The sequence below is a fragment of the Odocoileus virginianus genome, chromosome 23 (assembly GCF_023699985.2).
Source record: "Odocoileus virginianus isolate 20LAN1187 ecotype Illinois chromosome 23, Ovbor_1.2, whole genome shotgun sequence".
Lineage (NCBI taxonomy): Eukaryota > Metazoa > Chordata > Mammalia > Artiodactyla > Cervidae > Odocoileus > Odocoileus virginianus.
The window spans coordinates 20,320,940-20,342,437 of NC_069696.1; the positions used below are offsets into that span (position 1 = coordinate 20,320,940).

The 21,498-nt window shown below is 40.5% G+C and overlaps 1 protein-coding gene across 6 annotated transcripts in view; it reads right to left on the reverse strand.

The window, feature by feature from the left end:
• The window catches only part of GUCY2C (guanylate cyclase 2C), a 97,671-nt gene that overhangs the window by 28,356 nt on the left and 47,817 nt on the right, over nucleotides 1–21,498 (reverse strand). For all 6 annotated transcript variants that reach the window (XM_070453657.1, XM_070453660.1, XM_070453659.1 and 3 more), the window contains exons 10-15: nucleotides 18,876–18,993; nucleotides 16,812–16,947; nucleotides 12,060–12,145; nucleotides 10,635–10,746; nucleotides 4,499–4,580; nucleotides 3,343–3,448 (exon numbers count right to left, since the gene is read on the reverse strand). In XM_070453657.1, coding sequence (XP_070309758.1) covers nucleotides 3,343–3,448; nucleotides 4,499–4,580; nucleotides 10,635–10,746; nucleotides 12,060–12,145; nucleotides 16,812–16,947; nucleotides 18,876–18,993 — 640 coding nt within the window. The remainder of the gene's footprint in view (nucleotides 1–3,342; nucleotides 3,449–4,498; nucleotides 4,581–10,634; nucleotides 10,747–12,059; nucleotides 12,146–16,811; nucleotides 16,948–18,875; nucleotides 18,994–21,498) is intronic.

Below are 21,498 nucleotides of genomic sequence, written 5' to 3' on the forward strand. Positions count from 1 at the left end.
CTTCAAGGCCCAAATAGCAGTGCAAGTGAGGACACCTTGCTGGGGCTTAAGGAGGCAGCCACATCAGCTCGGGGTTCAGCCTGGAGTTTCGAGATCATCTGGTTTGTCAAAAGAAGCCAGTAATGTGGATTTTTCTATTCCATTCCAAGATTTGTGTATTTGATAATTAATTAAAAATATATTTATTTATTTGGTGGCGCTGGGTCTTAGTTGCAGCGTGTGGGATCTAGTTCTCTGACCAGGGATTGAACCTGGGCCCCCTGAGTTGGGAGCTTGGAGTCTTAGCCCCTGGACCATCAGGGAAATCCCAGTAATTAATTTTAAAAGAAGTTAAATATTGACCGAAACACACACACACACACACACACACACACACACACATGCCCATCCACCCTTGCAGGCTAGAGACGGCTCTTAGTCTGCTACTCGAAAGGCAGAAAAGATTGTGAACCATTGCATCTTTCCATTCAATTCTTACAAAAACCTGTGATGTATTTCATTGGTTAAAAGCTACCTCATAGGGACATTTTGAAAATGTGACTGAAATAAGTAATATCCAATTCCATGCATGACGCCTGGCACAGCACAGATTAATAAACGTCACTAGTCTCCCCTTCTCCTGTTTCTCATTTTATCTGTGAGGCACAAAGGGTTATGTGGCACCACATGGCACCTAAGAATGTACAGAACCTGGGTGTGACTTCTCGGCTAGTGTTCTTTTTATCCTCTCAAGCCTCGATTGCGTCATTTAAACCATTTGAACCTCAGTCCCTTATCTGGGCAATCCTAACTTACAGGGATACTTGGTGATCCGATGAGACCAAGGTGGTGACACTTTCTTACAAGCAAAGGTGTTTTATCCTCAAATGAGTCCTCTGCATCTTTATCATTATTTTCTGTCTGCCGCCCTCCCCTCGGGCTTTGCTGACATCTCTCCCTCTGGCTGCCTTGGTTTGCTGTCACTCTCCATTCCAATCTGGGATACCTTCTTCATCATCTCACCCCTGAGTCTTGCTTCCTTACCCAGAGCTCAAACCATTGCCTATCCGGTCACGTGGCATTTTCCCCTCTCGCTGACTCTGGTCGACCCCCGTGGGTCTTCTTCTGGTCCTATCTGATTCTCAGCACTGGAAAACCTCTTCTTACAAAGAATCCCTGGTCGCCTGCTCCCCAGCTGGTCTGTAGCTCGGCTAACCACGACTCCCCATGCTCTGAATCACTTCTAACCTTCCTCCTCATGGCAACTTGTCCCAAAGACCTCCTCCTTAGCCAGGTGAGCGGTTAATGATGAATTAACTCACAAAAATTCTGTCATATCCAACAAGGCGTTAGACGGGTTATACTCCTAGGAGTATTTACATTTTAACAAAACACATAGCGACACGATGTTTTAGGCTTAACTCAAAAGAACCAAGTCCAGTACAGGGTTCTGAGGCGGTGGGGGAGGCTTGTGAAGGGTGGAGCCGTGGCGGGACCTGGGCAGAAGTGAACCATGTGGGAGCCCAGCCTGGGGTCACGCCAGAGGCGGGGACCGCTCACCCCTTCTAGAGGTCTCCTCCTCCCTTCCTAGGGTACTGCCACTAAGTCATTCAGGTCGGTGAGTTCTCTTTTCGAAAATCCAATAATCTTACAATCGTTTACAATTACAGTCACAGGTTTTGATAAGAATCAAAGGGAAAGATGCAATGTGAAATGTAAATGATTATAAGATTACTGGATTTTCAAAGAGAGAATTGATTGATTGATTTCTTCCTGACATGTGCCTGAGATAGATTGATCTTTTCTTAATTTAAAATTTTTAAAAAATTATTTATTTTTTTGGTCGCACTGCAAAGCATGGCGGAATCTTAGTTTCCTGATCAGGACCCAAACCTGTGCCCACTGCAGTGAAGTATGGAGTCCTAACCACTGGACCGCTGGGGAAGTTCCTGGTCTTTGTCAATAGCATTTTTATTTCTGTGGCTCAGGACTTAATGGGAGTGTTACTTTGGTGCATGGAGCATTTCTGGAGGAAAGGGAGATCTAGTCCTCACTTAGCCATGAGGGGATCTGAGCCACTGGAGTGCCACGTGCAGGACTTGGGGTGGGATGCCCAGAGAGCTGGTGGAAAGGCTCCAAACACAAACCTGACCCATGTGGCAATTTTATTTTTGCTGATTCTAAGCAGGGAGGCGTCTCAAGTCACACTGTCCTGTCGGCTTGGCCCTACTCCTAGGGACCCTGCTCATTCCTTCACGTGGAGGTTCTAGGACTCCACCTCCCCCTAGTATGGTTTGTTATAAAACCTCTGGGATTTCCCTAGTGGTCCAGTAGTTGAGAATCTGCCCTGCCAATGCAGGGAACACGGGTTTGATGCCTGGTCTGGGAGGATCTCACAGGAGCAAGTAAGCCTGGGACTACTGAACCTGTGCCCGAGAGCCTGTGCTCTGGAACAAGAGACGCCACTGCAATGAGAAGCCCGAACACCACAACTGGAGGGTCGCCCTCACTCGCTGCAACTAGAGAAAGCCTGCGAGCAGCAACGAAGGCCCAGGGCAGTCAAAAGTAAATGAATTAAAATCTGAAAAAAAACCAGAAAACCTCTGATGGTTAAGTGTCACACCGACACAGGGTGGGTTCAGACTGTGGTCTGTTCTTGAAATTCTAGCCCCGTTGCCTCAAAGAGCTCAGAAACAATGAAACAGGTCCCGGTATCAGGCACATGAGAAATGCTCCGAAGTGCTGGCGGGTTACATCTGCAGTAACCTGACTCCCTAGTGTGTGTGACCCGGCCCCGCTGCTCGACTCTTTGTCCTTCATTTTCCTCATCAGCAAAGACAGGATGATAAAGTTCATCTCCTGAGGTCCTGGTGAGGAGGAGATAAGACCATGCAGGTCCCGAATGAACCATGGCCCACGGGAGGCGGTATTGCTGGTGGCTGCTGGGCCTTCCTGGCTGAGCGCAAGTGTGGGCAGAGGACTCGTTTTTCAGTAGGGAGCAAGTAAGTCACACGTCCTGAGTGTGAGAAAGTAGTTCCCCCAGGTTTAGGGGAACTCAGATGCCTTACCCATTCCTACATCCCTTCCATGGCAAATTCTCCCTCTCTGCACTCCTCTTCTGGGTCACATGCCAAAAGTGAGTAACACGCCATATCCCAGTCTCCACCAAAGTGTTCACTGGATCAAGCAGCATCATGAAGAATCAAGGGAAAGGCAGGAAGCTGAGAATTCTAACATCTAAGTCTTGGATTCTGAAACAAATGACCCTGCCTGGCACGTTCTGTACCATGGACCAAAGTCTCCTCAAATTCCTGGGAAGTTGCACCAGTCCGCACATTCTTCACCAGGTAAGGGATGCCTTACCTTTAGGCTGACATGGTTGGTCTCATTGGACTCCAGAGGAAAGATGTTTTCAGGAGGAATATGGGACCACTTCTTCTGACGAAGTGCATGTTCTCTCTTATATTTTCTGTGAAAGGAACAGAGCCAGCCCATAGGCTTTTATTATGCTCTTTTATTATGCCATTCCGTTTCTGACCATTAGTTGACATCTAGAGCTCTGATGGGGGGCTTTCCCAATGGCCCAGATGACAAAGAATCTGCCTGCAATGCAGGAAACATGGGAGACACAGGTTTGATTCCTGGGTCGGGAAGATGCCCTGGAGGAGGACATGCAACCCACTCCAGTATTCTTGCCTGGAAAATCCCACAGACAGAGGAGCCTGGCAGACTACAGTCCAAGGGGCTGCAAAAAGATTCAGTCAGGACTTAACAACAAAGTCTCTTCAGCATGAAAGTATGTAATACTTAAGTATTATTGTTGTTAAGCATTTAGTTAACTAAATACTTAACTAAACAACAACAACAATAATACTTAACTAAATACTTATTAACTAAATACTTAACTAAACAACAACAACAAAGCCTCTTCAGCCTGAAAGTATGTAATAGAGAGACTTTGAAAATTCCCATAGTGTATTAATAAAAGAGCAGAAATAGCTATTTCCACCCACAGAATGCCAATTCTATGGTCATTATACAGACTTTATCTCAATTCCCCACAACAGTTCAGATGAAGATACTGAAGCCAAGTTACATGTTTAAGTTGCTAATAACACAGTTAAGATCACACAACTGGTGAATCTCAGAACTGAGATTTGAGTTCAGGTGTCTCAGGAAGACTCCTTGGAGGAGGGCATGGCAACCCCCTCCGATATTCTTGCCCAGGAAATCCTGTGGATGGAGGAGCCTGGCGGGCTACATTCCACAGGGACGCAAAGAGTTGGACATGACTGAAGCAACTTAGTACGCACGCACACATGTCTCTGAGGGCAAGCTCTAATTCATCCGCTCAGTAGTATTCTGCTCTAGACAGACTTTTTGATGCCGAATGCCTTTATAATCTTAGCTCTGTCCAGGGACCTTCTTGTGAATGTATACTATCAACAGGGATCAGATGCCCCGCTCTCACCCACCCCTCCACCTGAGAGATGAGCACCCCAGGTTAGCCGGCAGGTACCTGAGCACCAGGAGAGCGATGAGAAGCAGGAGGACCACTGTTCCAGCGAGCGTGAAGACGGCAATCATCAGGATTTGAGGGCCTGTGGCAGAAAAAACAGTGAAAACTACACTAGGAAGGATCCCTGAAAAGAGAACAAATGCATTTCACAAGAGTCTAGTTGGAGAGCTCTTTTAAGAGCTCTGTTTTTTAGAGAAAGACAACTGTCATATGATAACACTTGTATTTGTAATCTAAAAAAACGAAAATGATACACGGACTTCCCTAGTGACCCAGTGGTGAAGTGGAAGACTTCACCTTCCAATGCAGGGGCTCTGGGTTTGATCCCTGGTCAGAGAGCTAAGATCCCACATGCCTCGTGGACAAAAAAACAACATGAAACTGAAGCAATACTGTAACAGATTCAATAAAGACTTTAAAAATGGTCCACGTCAAAAAGATCTTGAGAAAAAAATTTTTTAAAATGATATAAATGAACTTATTTACAAAATAGAAACAGACTCACAGACCTAGAAAGCAAACTTACAGTTACCAAAGGGGAAAGGTGGGAAGGAAGGATAAATGAGGATGAACATATACACACTACCACATATAAAACAGATAATCAGCAAGGCCCTACTGCATAACACAGGGAACTCTACTCAATATTCTGTAATAACTGATATGGGTGAAGAATCTGAAGAAGAATGGATATATGTATATGTGCAATTGAACCATTTTACGGTACATCAGAAACTAATACAACATTGTAAATCAACTATATTCCAAAATAAATCAAAAATTAAGTTTAGGGGTGGGTTGGAATGGGGGTGAGAAGGAGGTTCAAGAGGAATGGGACATATGTATACTTATGGCTGATTCACTTTGTTGTGTGGCAGAAGCCAATACAACATTATAAAGCAATTATCCTCCAATTAGAAATGAAAAATTTTTTTAAGAGTAGGAAGCACTTCAAAAGTAAGAAGTCAAGACACACCTGGACTAACAGGCAAATTTGGCCTTGGAGTACAAGTCAAAGCCTACAGAGCTTTGCCAAGAGAACGCACCGGTCAAAGCAAACACCCTCTTCCAACAACACAAGAGAAGACTCCACACATGGACATCACCAGATGGTCAACACCGAAATCAGATTGATGATATTCTTTGCAGCTCTATAGTAAGCTCTATTCAGTCAGCAAAAACAAGACAGGGAGCTGACTGTGACTCAGATCATGGACTCCTTATTGCCAAATTCAGACTTAAATTGAAGAAAGTAAGGAAAACCACTAGACCATTCAGGTTTGTTAGTCACTCAGTTGTATCTGACTCTTGTGACCCCATAGAAGGTAGACTGCCAGGCTCCTCTGTCTATGGGATTCTCCAGGCAAGAATACTGGAGTGGGTTGCCATTTCCTTCTCCAGGGGATCCTCCCGACCCAAGGATCGAACCCAGGTCTCCTGCTTTGCAGTCAGACTCTTTACCAACTGAGCTATGAGGAAGCCCCCATTCTGGTATGACCTAAATCAAATCCCTTACGATTATACACTGGAAGTGACAAAGAGATTCAAGGGATTAGATCTGATAGACAGAGTGCCTGAAGAACTATGGACACAGTTTGTGACATTGAACAGGAGGCAGGGATCAACAACATCCCCAAGAAAAAGAAATGGAAAAAGGCAAAACGGTTGTCTGACGAGGCCTTATAAATAGCTAAGAAAAGAAGAGAAGCTAAAGGCAAAGGAGAAAAGGAAAGATATATTCATTTGAGTGCAGAGCTGCAAAGAATAGCAAGGAGAGATAAGAAGGCCTTCTTCAGTGATCCACACAAAGAAATAGGGGAAAACATAGAATGGGAAAGACTAGAGATTTCTTCAAGAAAATTAGAGATACCAAGGGAATATTTCATGCAAAGATGGGCACAGTTAAGGACAGAAATGGTATGCACCTAACAGAAGCAGAAGATATTAAGAAGAGGTGGCAAGAATACACAGAACTATACAAAAAAGATCTTCATGACCCAGATAATCACAATGGTGTGATCACTCACCTAGAGTCAGACATCCTGGAATGCAAAGTCAAGTGGACCTTAGGAAGCATCACTATGAACAAAGCTAGTGGAGGTGATGAAATTCTGGCTGAACTATTTCAAATCCTAAAAGATAATGCTGTGAAAGTGCTGCACTCAGTATGTCAGCAAATTTGGAAAACTCATCAGTGGCCACAGGACTGGTAAAGGTCAATTTTCATTCCAATCCCAAATAAAGGCAATGCCAAAGAATGATCAAACTACTGCACAATTGCACTCATCTCACATGCTAGCAAAGTGATGCTCAAAATTCTCCAAGCCAGGCTTCAATAGTACGTGAACCGTGAACTTCCAGATGTTCAAGTTGGATTTAGAAAAGGCAGAGGAACCGGAAATCAAATTGCCAACATCTGCTGGATCATCAAAAAAGTAGAGAGTTCCCAAAAAACATCTACTTCTGCCTTATTGAATATGCCAAAGCCTTTGAACGTGTGGATCACAACACACTGTGGAAAATTCTTAAAGAGATGGGAATACCAGACCACCTGACCCGCCTCCTGAGAAATCTGGTATGCAGGTCAAGAAGGAACAGTTAGAATTGGACCTGGAACAACAGACTTGTTCCAAATTGGGAAAGGAGTTCATCAAGGCTGTATATTGTCATCCTACTTATTTAACTTATATGCAGAGTACATCATGTGAAATGCCAGGCTGAATGAAACACAAGCTGGAATCAAGATTGAAGGGAGAAATATCAATAACCTCAGATATGCAGATGATACCACCCTCATGGCAGAAAGTGAAGAAATAAAGAGCCTCTTGATGAAAGTGAAAGAGGACAGTGAAAAAGTTGTCTTAAAGGTCAACATTCAGAAAACTAAGATCATGGCATCTGATCCCATCACTTCTTGGCAAATAGATGGGGAAACAATGGAAACAGTGACAGATTTTATTTTGGGGGGCTCCAAAATCACTGCAGATGGTGACTGCAGCCATGAAATTAAAAGATGCTTGCTCCTTGGAAGAAAAGCTATGACCAACCTAACAGCATATTAAAAAGCAGAGACATTACTTTGCCAACAAAAGTCCGTCTAGTCAAAGCTATGGTTTTTCCAGTAGTCATGTATGGATGTGAGAGTTGGACTATAAAGAAAGATGAGCACCAAAGAATTGATGCTTTTGACCTGTGGTGTTGGAGAAGACTCTTGAGAGTCCCTTGGACTGCAAGGAGATCCAACCAGTCCATCCTAAAGAAAATCAGTCCTGACTGTTCCTTGGAAGGACTGATGCTAAAGCTGAAACTCCAATACTCTGGCCACCTGATGTGAAGAGCTGACTCATTTGAAAAGACCCTGATGCTGGGAAAGACTGAAGGTGGGAGGAGAAGGGGACAACAGAGGATGACATTGTTGGATGGCATCACCAACTTGATGGACATGAGTTTGAGTAAGCTCTGGGAATTGGTGATGGACAGGGAAGCCTGGCATGCTGCAGTCCATGGGGGTCACAAAGAGTCGGACATGACTGAGCAACTGAACTGAACTGACTGAAAAATGAAAATAAATTTTTAAAATTACATTTTAAAAAGATATCGTTCGTTTTTTAATCTCTTCATTCGTAATAGAGATGCTGCATCTTTGTTCTCTGAAGAAAAGTGTTTGGAATGTGCCTCCCAACTGGCATTATTTCAGTTACCCTTATAGTTTATACATCTGTTTTCTTATGGGAGGGCTTCACTGGTGGCTCAGATGGTAAAGAATCTGCCTGCAACGCAGGAGACCAGGGTTCGATTCCTGGGTCGGGATGAACTACTGGAGATGGGAATGGCAACCCATGCTAGTATTCTTGCCTGGAGAATGCCATGGACAGAGGAGCCTGGTGGGCTATAGTCCCTGGGGTCGCAAAGAGTTGGACACGACTGAGCGACTAACACTTTCTTATGGGAATCATTGAATGTTAGAAGATAAAATAGTTTCCAGCACAGAATTCGGATGAGAAGACTATCTGGTGTCTTTGAAACTGACATACCTAAGGAAGAGTCATAGACGAAGACATTGACGATTGGTTTTCAATTCAGAGAACAAATCAGAGGCGAAGTAGGTCAGAGTGGAATGCACAGTCAATGATAGTGTTGCCCACTGGCCCTTTCCAAGCTCAACCAGGTCACTGAGGGAAGTCAATGGGAAGTGTCAGGAATTTGATTTATTAGTATGTAGGTGAAGCTGTATAGATGGAGGAGTTTGAGACATTCACAGAAGAATAAGTGGAATTCAGGAAAATGTGGATTCAACCCAGTGCAGCATTGAAGCAGAGTTCTGCGTGGGCACAGGACTAGAGTGATAAGGACAACAATAATAAAACTGTACAAGAAGGTCATTGTTCACACATGCCTCACAGGCTGCCTCTTGAATCCTCTAACTTCCTATTTTTTTAGAAGGTAGAGGGTTCAAGAAGAAGAAATGGGATGGACTCCAAGCAATAGACAGTGTATAAGAAGCTAGAAGATAATAGCAATATGGTGAAGGAGACGGGTATTTTTCTTACAGCAAAAATATGAGAGATAGTCAAACTCCAAGGATAAATGTTCAAGGAAGGTGTAGTCTAAAAATAAAACTGTAAAATATTTTGAGAATTTGGCATTTAAAAAATTTGTGTGCACGTGTGTCTCAAAAGAGAAACACTGGGGCTATACACTATTGGGCCTCATAAAGATAATAATAATGAAAATATTTAACAATTTTCAATTTAAAGAATCAACTCACAGGTAAATGCCAGAAGGCTTCCTATGGCTAGCAAATAAATATGGTCAAATAAAAGAAAATATAAAGAAATAAATAAAAATAAAATAAATAAAAGAAAAATACAGGAGAATTTGGGAGGTGAGAAGGAGGCAGAAGGAAGGATAGAGACAAGAACATCTTCATCTTACAACTTTGGGAAGCAAGAAGCTTTATACATGTTTGATAGAACTCTAGGCTTACACATATTAATTAAAATTACAAATGTAAAATTATAATACACTAAATGTATTGACAAAAAGACACAACTATGTTGAGAAGAGCTTAGAGAAAAGTACGCCTAATGAAAATGAATTTAAACTTATGAATGAATGAAAATAAATTTTAATTTATCAATACAAGAAATAGATAACATCTAAAGCTCATAAATCAAGAAATACATGCATATAATTTAGAAATATGCAAAAAACTTAGCAGAATGGACAAGACCAGAGATGCACAGAGGTGGGACTAGATACACTCACTTTCTGTTATGAATATTTCTACTCTAGGATTTTAAAATCATGTGCATGAATTTTTCTATGATAAAAATATAATGAAAAAAGTCATTTTATTAGTAGTGTTTGCACCTTTTTTTTTTTGCATCTTTGGACACAAATATTTGTTCAAATTTAAACTTTTTTCCCTAATGTGGAATTACTATTCATTGCAGAAAGCCTTGGCCAAGCCAGCCAAGGGCAGAGCGTCCTGAGACCCTGTTGCTCAGGAGACACTTGGCTGGCCGGTCTAGTGACAGTCAGTGTCACACACAGTTGTACTTCAAGTTGCATGGATGAAGGTCTGGCCGTGTTAGGACTTTCATGACATGATGGGACCTCACCTCAGGTAGGGAGGTAACCATCGTTATGACCCAAGCATGTATGCTCTAAGGCAAAAGGGGAGAACTTAGAGGTCAGGCTCACTGACCACCCCTCAGCCTGATGACATCAAGTATCCCTTGCCGAAATACACTGAATGCACTCCTTGAGATTCCTGTAGTAAAATGTAAATGGAATGAGACTATTGTCTCTGTGTTCATTCTGCCAACTGCCAAACCTAGTTTTCTATAGGAAAATTTATGTCAAAGAGTGGATAGAACACATATCAAAGATAGGTATAGCTAAATTAGAATGGAATATTTTTGGTGTTTTATCAGAACTGTAATATCATTCATTGGGCAGAGAAGTAAAGTCCGTATTTACAAATCTGTATTTACATCTTATTCAGACAATAAGTAAAACAAAACAAAACTAAACTAAACAAAACCACAAGCTAATTGCATAAACCATAGAATTTACTCTCCTTCTCCAAAAAACAACTTTAGGGAAAGGAAATTCACAAAGGATCTCTTACCCCGGCCTGGAATATCATTAGGAAGTTTGTGGTTCTTCCAGATGAACGTGGGGCTCTTAGCCACAGGGCTAGTCTGGTTCACACGGGTGTCATAGGTCAAAAGAACCTTGTACTGTGTCAGAGCATGACAGAGAAGAAGGATGAAGAGAAAAAGACACGTTAGAATGACTTCTGATGAGATTCACTCTCCTTCCCAATGACATTTGAAATTTTAAAAATTAATTTACTGGAGCATAGTTGCTTTAGAATGTCATGTTAGTTTCTGTTGTATAGCACAGTGAATCTACCATATATATTTCTCAGTGAAACAAGGCAAATGTTACACAGCTGGGAACTAGTTAGAATCTACTGGGTTCTCATCATGAACACTATTAGGCTGAATAGTTTTCTGTTTTTAATGACCATACATTATGCCTGCCCAACAGACATTCTCTGGGTCTTTAGAGAATTCAAGTCTTTCATTTTACAAATGTGAAAACAGAGGCAAGAATAAATAAATGGCTAGCTCTAAGTCACATGACAAGGGAGGCACCAGTGTTTTCCACAATATTAAACTGCCATTAAAAATGATGGCTTGAGAAAATACACCATAGTCAAAATTCATTATCTATATTTATACATGTCAAGGGGCTGCTAGAGAATTCTACATTCCTTAAGTTCTATCAATTATATGATTTTTGAATCTCTTCTATCTCTATGCTTTAATGTGCTTTCTTATAAAAGTTTCTTTTTGAAGCAATGTGCCAATAGAAATATTAATATATCCTTAAATTACTGCTGCATATATTGAGTCAGCTTTGTAAGAGACATCTCCAAAATGATCACCCTTCTAAAATTCACCACTGATCCCTCAAAACATGCTGGATCAAAGTTTTACATTCTCAAAACTATACTCTTAACTTGACAGCAGAATATAAACTAATATTACATATTAATATAATAATATGTATCATATTCACACACAATACTATACCATGTGTATATATAGCATAACATTACAGGGCTATTTTTATGTGCCCAAGAGATCACACAATTAATGATTTTAATGAGATTGCAGAGGGAGAGAACAGGGAATGTTTCATTGAAATTTTTAGTTTTGGAAATGAATAAACAATTCTTAGGAAAAAGAACAACAACCAAAAAGAAAATCTGTCATCTTCTCATTGGTATCCCATCAACAGTCTGGTCTTCATATCAGTGTTTTCTGGGTGGGTATGTTTTACATAGTAAATAAAGTGGATATTCTGAATAAGAAGTTCTATGGGAGAAAATGTTTAAGGAATGTGGCCCCAAGAGGGGCATAACTGTAAATCTGAAATTAACTTGTAGATTCTAAATATAACTTCTAGTCCTTCTCTATGACTTGCCTTTCAGGATAACCCTCCTCACCCAGTCACCTAACCCCAAGTTCTTATAAGAACATACTTTGCTGGTGTCCACAGAGGTATACAGAAGGTACATGGTATTGTCAATATCCCCACAGGCATCCAGAGTCACAGGACCCACATGCCCTAGGGCAAAATCAGAAACAGTTAGAGACCATCAGTGACTTCCTGACTGAAAGACCAGTTACATCCTGACACGGGGCATAAAGCAGATTCAGATTGCTCTATTTTACTGAAAAATTGTTGACCTTAATGATGTAATTAGAGGGCATTGGTTCTTGGCTCTGAGATCGCTGAAGGATATTTCTATGAGAGATGTTATTTAGTAAGAAGGAAAACTCTCTTTCACTGCATTTAGGATGACAACACTAAATATAGTCAGGAGGTTTCTCCTGATGATTTGAGACAAGTTTTTGCTGAGAGTGTTAACTAGTGGCACAGTGTTAAGTCACCGCACAACCTAAAGTAGATTGCAAGAAGGTCAAAATCCCTTCACTATCACTTATTAGCTGAACACACTGAGAAAATTAAGTTCTTGGAGCCTCGGTTTTCTCATCTGTGAAATTTTAGCCATATAGCATGAGTCTATGAAATGGCTTGTTAGGTCAAAAAAAAAAATGATCAAGTATCAACAATTTCACATGGTTCAAAATAAGAGCTACTAATGTTTACTGTACCAGGCTCTGTGCTAAGTACCTTATGTGTACTTATCATTTTAATCCTCCTGGAACACCATGACATATAAACTGTTATTATCTCCTATTTACTGATGAGAAATCAGAGGTCAGAGATATTATTTAATTGCTCCAGGTTATAGGTATAGCTAGCAGGGGGCTAATTACTACTTATGATCACAGAGGTGCAAGTAAAAAGGAGGGGGCGATTGTCTTTGCATCTCCTCTGCCCCCAGTCCATTGTTGATGTGACTTTCGCCCACTGCCGATGTGACTTTCGCCCACTGCCGATGTGACTTTCAAGGGTTGGTGCTCCCTTTGTTCCCTCTTTTCCCCCTTGAGAGCCAGGCCTTGAAGACTACAACATTCAAGCAACTTCACATATGGGGGAAATTAGACAGTGACTACACATGCCGAGGGGAAGTCAGAGACTCAGAAAACTTGAGAAGACCTTAAGTTTCCATCTCAGGCTGATCCTCAGCAGAGATGGCCTACAACAATAAAAACAAAAAGCAAAACCAAGTAACAGCAAACTCTGAGAAGGAGAAAACTCACCATTCCCCAGATGATTTTCAGGATTACCACATTATTAGATCTGAATGTCCAGTTTTCAATCAAAATTATAAGTCATACGAAGAAACAGGAAAATATGATTTATTCAATAGAAAAAAATAAACCAGTGGAAGCTATCCCTGAGAAAACGATGGTGGGTCTACTAGACAAAGGCTTTAAAGCAACTACCTTAAAGATGCTCAAAGACCTAAAAAGGAAGACACGGGTAAAAGTCAAGGCAGTGATGTATGAACAGAATGAAAATATTAGCAAAAAGATAGAAATCATAAAAAAAAAAAAAAGAAATTCTGGAACTGAAAAGTATAGAGGCTAAAATGAAAAATTTAAAGGCATATTTAAGCAGGCAGAAGAATAATTAGTGAACTTGAAGATGAAAAAGAAAGTGAAAGTGTGAGTCACTCAGTAGTGTCTGACTCTTTATGATCCCATGGACTATAGCCCAGCAGACTCCTCTGTCCATGGAATTCTCCAGGTTAAAATACCGAAATGGTTAGCCATTCCTTTCTCCAGGGATCTTCCCAACCCAGTGACTGAATCTGGGTCTCCCTTATTGTGGGCAGCTTCTTTGCTGTCTGAGCCCCGGGAAGCTGGAACTTGAAGAAAGGACAATGGAAATCACCAAATCTGAGGAAAAGAAATAAAAAAGACTGCAGAAAAGTGGACAGACCTTAAAGGACCTGTGGAATACCACGAAGTAGACCAACACACGCATTGTGGAAGCCCCAGAGGGAGAAGAGAAAGAGCGAGAAAACAGTAGAGAGAATATTTGAAGAAATAATGGCTGAAAATGTCCCAAATCTGATGCAAGATATGAATATAAACATCCAAGAAGCTCAACAAATGCCAAGTAGAATGAATTTAAAGAAATCTATGCCAAGACACATTATAATCAAATCATCCATAGCCAAAGACATAGAATTTTGAAAGCAGCAAAGAGAGAAGTAATTGATCACATATAAGAGATATTCATCAGCCATTAAAAAGAATTCATTTGAATCACTTCTAATGAGATGGATGAAACTGGAGCCCATTATACAGAGCGAAGTAAGCCAGAAAGATAAAGACCATTACAGTATACTAACACATATATATGGACTTTAGAAAGATGGTAACGATAACCCTATATGCAAAACAGAAAAAGAGACTCAGATGTATGGAACAGACTTGTGGACTCTGGGAGAAGGCGAGGGTGGGATGTTTCAGGAGAACAGCATTGAAACATGTGTATTATCTAGGGTGAAACGGATAACCAGCTCATGTTGGGTACATGAGACTAGTGCTCGGGCCTGGTGCACTGGGAAGACCCAGAGGGATCGGGTGGAGAGGGAGGTGGGAGGGGGGACTGGGATGGGGAATACATGTAAATCCATGGCTAATTCAAATCAATGTACAACAAAAACTACTGTAATGATGTAAAGTAATTAGCCTCCAACTAATAAAAATTTAAAAAAAAATAAATAAATAAAAAATAAAAAAGAGAAAGAAGTAAAAAAAAAAAAAAAAAAAGATATTCAATAAGATTATAAAGCAGATTTCTCACTATATACTTTGAAGGTTAGAAGGCAGTGGGCCGATATATTCAAAATGCTAAAAGAAAATAATATCAACTAAGAATCTGTTATTCAACAAAGCTGTCTTTCAAAAGTGAGAGGAGAGTAAGATATTCTGAAATAAATAAAAGCTGAGAGATTTTTACCAACCAATCTTCCCTGTAAGAAATTCTCAAGGGAGTCTAGGAGGTTAAAATGAAACAGCACTAGACAGTAGCTTGAAGCCATACGAAGAAATAAACATTTCAGTAAAGGTAAATAAGCAAGCAATTACAAAAACTACTATTATTATAAAAACATGTGCTATTCCACTTTTTCTTTTCTACATTACTTAAGAAATTAATATGCTTAAAAAAATTAGTCAAAAACTTGTGTTATTGTAACTTTGATTTGTAACTCCACCTTTTGTTTTTGACAATTTAGGAGACTAATGCTTAAAAAATAATTAGTTTACTATTTGGACACAAAGTATAAGGATGTAGTTCTGCAACACCAGTGTCTGAGAGGGATGGAAATGGAGCTATTAAAGGAGCAGTTTTTGTATTTATTGAGGTTAAGCCAGTATAAATTCAAATTAGAGGGTTATAATTTCAGGATCTAATTCCCATGGTAACCACAAATAAAACAGCTAAAGAATACACACAAAAAAATTTAAACATTTCAGTGTAAAGAAATAAATACAAAAGAAGACAGTAATGGATAAAATGGGATGAAAAAGCTATGCAGCATATAAAAAACAAATAGCAAAATTACAGAATAAATCTCTCTTTATCAGCAAGGAGATCCAACCAGTCCATCCTAAAGGAAATCAGTCCTGAACATTCATTGGAAGGACTGATGTTGAAGCTGAAACTCCAATACTTTGGCCACCTGATACAAAGAGCTGACTCATTTGAAAAGACCCTAATGCTGGGAAAGATTGAGGGCAGGAGGAGAAGGGCACGACAGACGATGAGATGGTTGGATGGCATCACCGACTCAATGAACATGAAGCTTGAGTAAATTCTGGTAGTTGGTAATGGACAGGGAGGCCTGGTGTGCTGCAGTATAGGATTGCAAAGACTCAGACACGACTGAGCGACTGAACTGAACTGATCAGTAATTACTTCAAATGTAAATGGATTAAATTCTCCAATCAAAGGTAGAAATTGGAAAGTTAAATTAAAAAGTGATCCAACTATTTGATGTCTATAAAGAGATTCACTTTCGATCCCAAGACACAGATAGTTTGAAAGCAAAAGGATGGAAAAGGATATTCCCTGCAAGTATTAACCAAGACAGCAGAGGTGGATATACTGGTATCAGACAAAACTGATCAGACTTTTAATCAAAAAAGTTTATAAGAAACAAGGACTTTCATTATATATGTTAATAAAACACTCAATAGGGCAAAAATATATAAACAAGTATAAACATTTATGTACCTAATAACAGACCAACAAAATATATGAAGCAAAACTTGGCACAAAATAAAACAATTCTACAATAGTGGTGCCAATAGTCAAGAATCTGCCTGTCAATGCAAGAGATGCAAGAGACACAGGTTTGATCCCTGGGTCGGGAAGAGCCCTCAGAGTAGGAAATAGCAACCCACTCCAGTATTCTTCTCTAGAAAATGCCATGGACAGAGGAGCCTGGCGGGCTACAGTCCAGGGGATAGCAAAGAGTTGGACACAACTGACCACACATGCACTGTTTTATACAATAATAGTTGGAGATTTTAACACTCCACTTTCTCCAATGAATAGAATAACAAGATAGAAAATATGTAAGAAAATAGAGGACTTGAACATAACAAGAAACCAACTACACATAACAGACAAATATAGAACATTCTACCCAACAACTGAACTTTTGCACATTTGTTGCCTCCAGTTAAGTTAAAGGTATTTAACTGTTGACCCATCGATTGCCACACTGTCTCTTTACTGTCCACAGGCCGCATATCTGGGGAAACTGGAAGTTAAGTGTAGTTTGCTCTTAGGCAACTGGTACCTTCAAAAGTGATGTTCCTGAAAGCATGAGCAAATTTAGAGGTGGTAACATCTTCTCCATTTTCAAGAAATATCTTCAGCATATGTCCAAAAAGCAAGACTCCATCCAGGTAGGCAGCAGCAAAATCATTTTTTGCCTAAATTAGAAAAGAAAAATCTTAAAATGAGTTCCAAAAAACCAAGATTCTGGTGTTGAACCTGGAAAAAACATTGTTGGGGTCAAGCAGGGTAACTGGAAAGGTAAAAGAATATTAATGGAATTGCAGGGATGGGATTAAAGGAAATTTTGGAAAAACGTTCCTTGGACCAGGGCTCCTTCTCATCCCCACATCACAATTCTGTCTTCTCTTGGGATCAATAAACTGTGAACACTGTCTTTAGGGAAGGAACTAAAAGTGGCTGTGCTTCCTCTTTCCCATGATGATAAAATATTTCATTTCAACCAGAAAGAACAACATACAGCATTTTCAATTCTCATAAGGTTTTATATAGAAACAATGTTTTCATGTAAGAATAAAAGAGAACAGCAACAAAAACAACCCCACTGCCTTTGAGTATCGTGATGGATAGGAAGAGTTTTGATTGGATGATACCCCACTGTATTTGCTTTGGAGAGTCCTGATTCAGTATTAGGGCAGACATTTGTGTCTGCCCTGGGGAATGTAAGAAGGGGTTGGGACTCCTCTGCCTCTGTGACAGTTGGGTGGTGGTTTTCACAGAATTGGGCTGGACTGAAAGCTCAATGCCCCTGAAACTGAATGAGCTGTCAGCTCAGACAATTTGGCCCACCCACCTGTAAAGAATCAGACTTTTGCCAGGGCCTAGAAGCTGTGCAAGTGAAATCTGAATATGACACCCAGAAGTATATGCTAGAAAATATAAAAAGGAAAAATGAAAACATCTCTCATTGGCTTCAGTGTCTTTTGCTGAAATCATCTTTTCTTGAGATGAAAAGCACCAGTTAAGACCCAGCCCCCGAAGGGGTTACAGCCCCAAATTTTGGCAGGGTTGCAAAACAGAGGGCTTAGAACTGCCAGTCTAGGCAAAGTGGTGATTCTTCGTTCTTTGGGCCTCATCATCCTAAAGTTGTTTGGGGTCTTCAGGACTGATTGCTCCTTCCCCCCGTCCCTTCTCCAAACCTGCTCTCAACCGTGTGTGTGAGTTTAGCTGCGTTAAGGTGCAGTGACCATCAAAATCCAATGCGGTGTTAGAGTCTGGGGTCTTGCATTTAATCAAGACATTAATGATTTAATGTCCAATTGGAGGCTCTTTTTCTGGGACAAATGCTAAACCAGATGGGATGCTGGAATAAGAGGAATAAACCAGGACTCTTCTGTACAAATTCGGATGATAATCAACCTAATGATAATAAAGGACTGTGTCTTAACCTGGGAATATGTATCTTTAGAGGTAGAACTCAGATACCAGGGCCAGCAGAAAGTTGCTTTAGGAGGTAGGGAACTTCATCTATTCTACATTGTCTAACATGTACCTGCCCTAAGTTAGCAGGGCTTCTTCTGATCATCCCGCAATGTCACTTCCGTTCAGATGTTACAGCAGCGTGCAGTGTGGTGCTGGACCACAGCCTAGCACAGTGACACACAGAAAGAGTTTGATTTTTTGAAAATTTATTTATTTATTTTTGGCTGTGCTGGGTCTTCATTGCTGTGTGTGGGCTTTCTCTAGTTCTGACAAGCGGGAGCCACTGTCTAGTGGCTATGTGTGGGCTTTCATTGTGGTGGCTTCTGAGCACGGGCTCTAGAATCACTGGCTCGGTAGTTGTGGTACACCTGCTTATGGAATGTGGAATCATCCTGGAGCAGGGATTGAACCCGGGTCTCCTGCATTGGTGGCCAGATTCTTAACCACTGGACCACCAGGGAAGTCCTGGACTTTTAATAGTAAGAATCCTGCTATTACACATAATTGGCTCAGTTAACAGTTGCTGAGTAAACTGGAACCAGTGGGGGAAAAAATTGCTCATTTTAGAATCTGGGTCCTAAATGGAAGAATGGTATCTTACCCTTGCCAGAAGAATAAGAGTATATATGTCTATGAAGTTTACCAGTGATAAATTCTTGGAGGAAGAACTATTTGAGACGGAGTTTTCCGGAGGCAGGGTCAGAACAAGAACATTTTTCATGTAGTCAGGGGCTGTGACATTGTCCATGAAGTAGTGGTCACTGGAATAAAAAGCACAAGTTTCTCATGAAAATCAGATTGCTCCAAAAAATGGAAATGGAACTACTACTGATTCATACATCAGCTTTGAGATAGTTTAAAACATTTTTTTCCCCAGATAAGTTTATTTTTTTCTATACCTGCTACCTTGAATAGCAGAACTTAGATGCTGTGGTTAACAAACACAAATGGAAAGGGAAGATCAGAATACAGATACTTGTTTTTTTATAAAGTTTATATGAATTTTAATATTTTTAAAATAAATATTTTGACATGTTATTCTGAAATTAAAATAAACATCAAGGATCTAGAATATACTAACAAACAGAGGTTTATTTGTTACTTTAGCAATTCACCGCAGATAATTCTTTAAAAAGAAAGAAGACTTTTGGGGAGCCCTGGATATGTAAGCTTGTTTTCAAGGTTTAATGACTCTTGGCTGATAACCTGGAAACTTTCTTTTCCTTAAGTGCTCATAACGCTTTATAGATTTAGGGATAGGATAGAGAGAAAGTTTATAAATTCAATTTACTTTCCAGAAGGTGAAACATAAACATGAAAAAAAATGAAGCATTTTCTCTAACACTGTATACTTAACATTAGCTAACTGGTTGTATTCTCAATTTCTGGGCTTCCCAGTTGGCGCTAGTGGTAAAGAAGACACCTGCCAATAAGAGACTCACTCTTGCAATGTGGGAGACCTGGGTTTGATCCCTGGGTTGGGGACATCCTCTGGAGAAGGGAAAGGCTACCCACTCCAGTATTCTGGCCTGGAGAATTCCATGGACTGTACAGTTCATGAGGTTGCAAAGAGTTGGACACAACTGAACGACTTTCACTTTCACTTTTGCTGTTTGGGTTGGGAAGATCCCCTGGAGATCTGGCAACCCACTCCAGTACTCCTGCCTGGAGTATCTCATGAACAGAGGAGCCTGGTAGGCTACAGCCTATGGGGTCATAAAGAGCTGGACACGACTGAAGCAGCACAACAGTACACATCCTCAATTCCTAGACACATCCGGCACATTGAGGACCCTCGATACTGTATCTATTTATTTTTAAGATATCTATTTATTCGGCTGCTTTGGGTCTTAGTTGCAGCATGAGGAATCCTCATTTCATCACATGGGATCTCTTGCTGTGAAGCACTGGCTTAGTTGGTCCGAGGCATGTGGGACCTTAATTACCAGACCAGAGATCGAACTCGTCTCTCCTGTATTGCAAGGTGGATTCTTAACCACTGGACCACCAGGGAAGTACCTGCTTATCATTTTAATGTTTTAATCTGTAAATAATCTAACACGCTTGAACTGCTGTTAGCCTGGATGACCGTCATTTAATATTCAAACAGTAGATGAATATATCTATGTGCTGAGTACTGTATTGAAGAGTTTGTTTATATTACCACACCTCATCCTAAAGGATCCTTATAGATATTTTTATTCTCACTTGATAAATGAGAAAACTTAATCTCAAGATGCTAAGTAATAATACCCAAGAGGCAAATGAACTGAAAGTGTCAGAATTATAATTTGAAATCCCAAGTTATGTCTAGTTTCAAATGAATCTCAAGATCTTCCCGAAACAGAGCCAGGTGTCCTTAGGGAATAGTGAGAAAAGGAGGCCACCACTTTGACAGTAGATGGAGGAGTTTCTAAAAATAAAGCTACACCAAACTGGTTCCACTGAGGCCTCCTTCCAGGAGGCAAAGCAGTTATTGAAAGTGGCTATCAATGTGGTTGCAGGAATAAAGTGTTGATAATTCTGCCCTCTTTCTTGTATTCTGCAGCTAAAAGGCTCAGCTGACTATATTATCTTCAGAAACTAGATAAGCCTGCAGTTCCCATGCTTCATTTTTCTCAACACTGGGACAAGTACATTCAAGGTGTCTGAAATGACTAATCAGATATGATACACTGTGGTAATAGTTTCTGTTCTGAATACAGACAGCAAATGATCAATGATCCAGTCAGATATGTGAGGTCATATGATTCAGCTGATGGAGCAAGAGACACAAGATGTACCAGCAACATCTTTTTAAAGCTTAATCTGACTCAGATATTACCTTGGCACTTTTTTCAATGGGTTCTCCATAAAACTGTAACTACATTAGAAGATGAGTGGTAAAGAAGAGGGGATGTGATAAAAGATGGCTTCTGTTCTCCAGAATTTTCTCCCCTTAGTGCCAGTGAAGTGCAGAGGAAAATCACCACCCAGTGACCACACTGCAGAGGGCAAAGAATAATCGTGTCGATCAAATTCACTTAACAGGAACTTTCCTCTTACCAAAGGTGGCTGAAGGAAAATAATCTAGGACCAAAGGCCACTAGCAATCAAAGGCCCACGTATGGAACATACAGCCCATGTTCTCAGAAATATGACTGGGATATGAGGTGATTTATTACTGCCTGGGAGAAAGACTTTACGATCAGGCTGGAGACCAGGATCTTTGTTGAATGGGCATGTGGGTTTAATGCTTTTTTCTTTTTAAATAAAACGTTTGTATT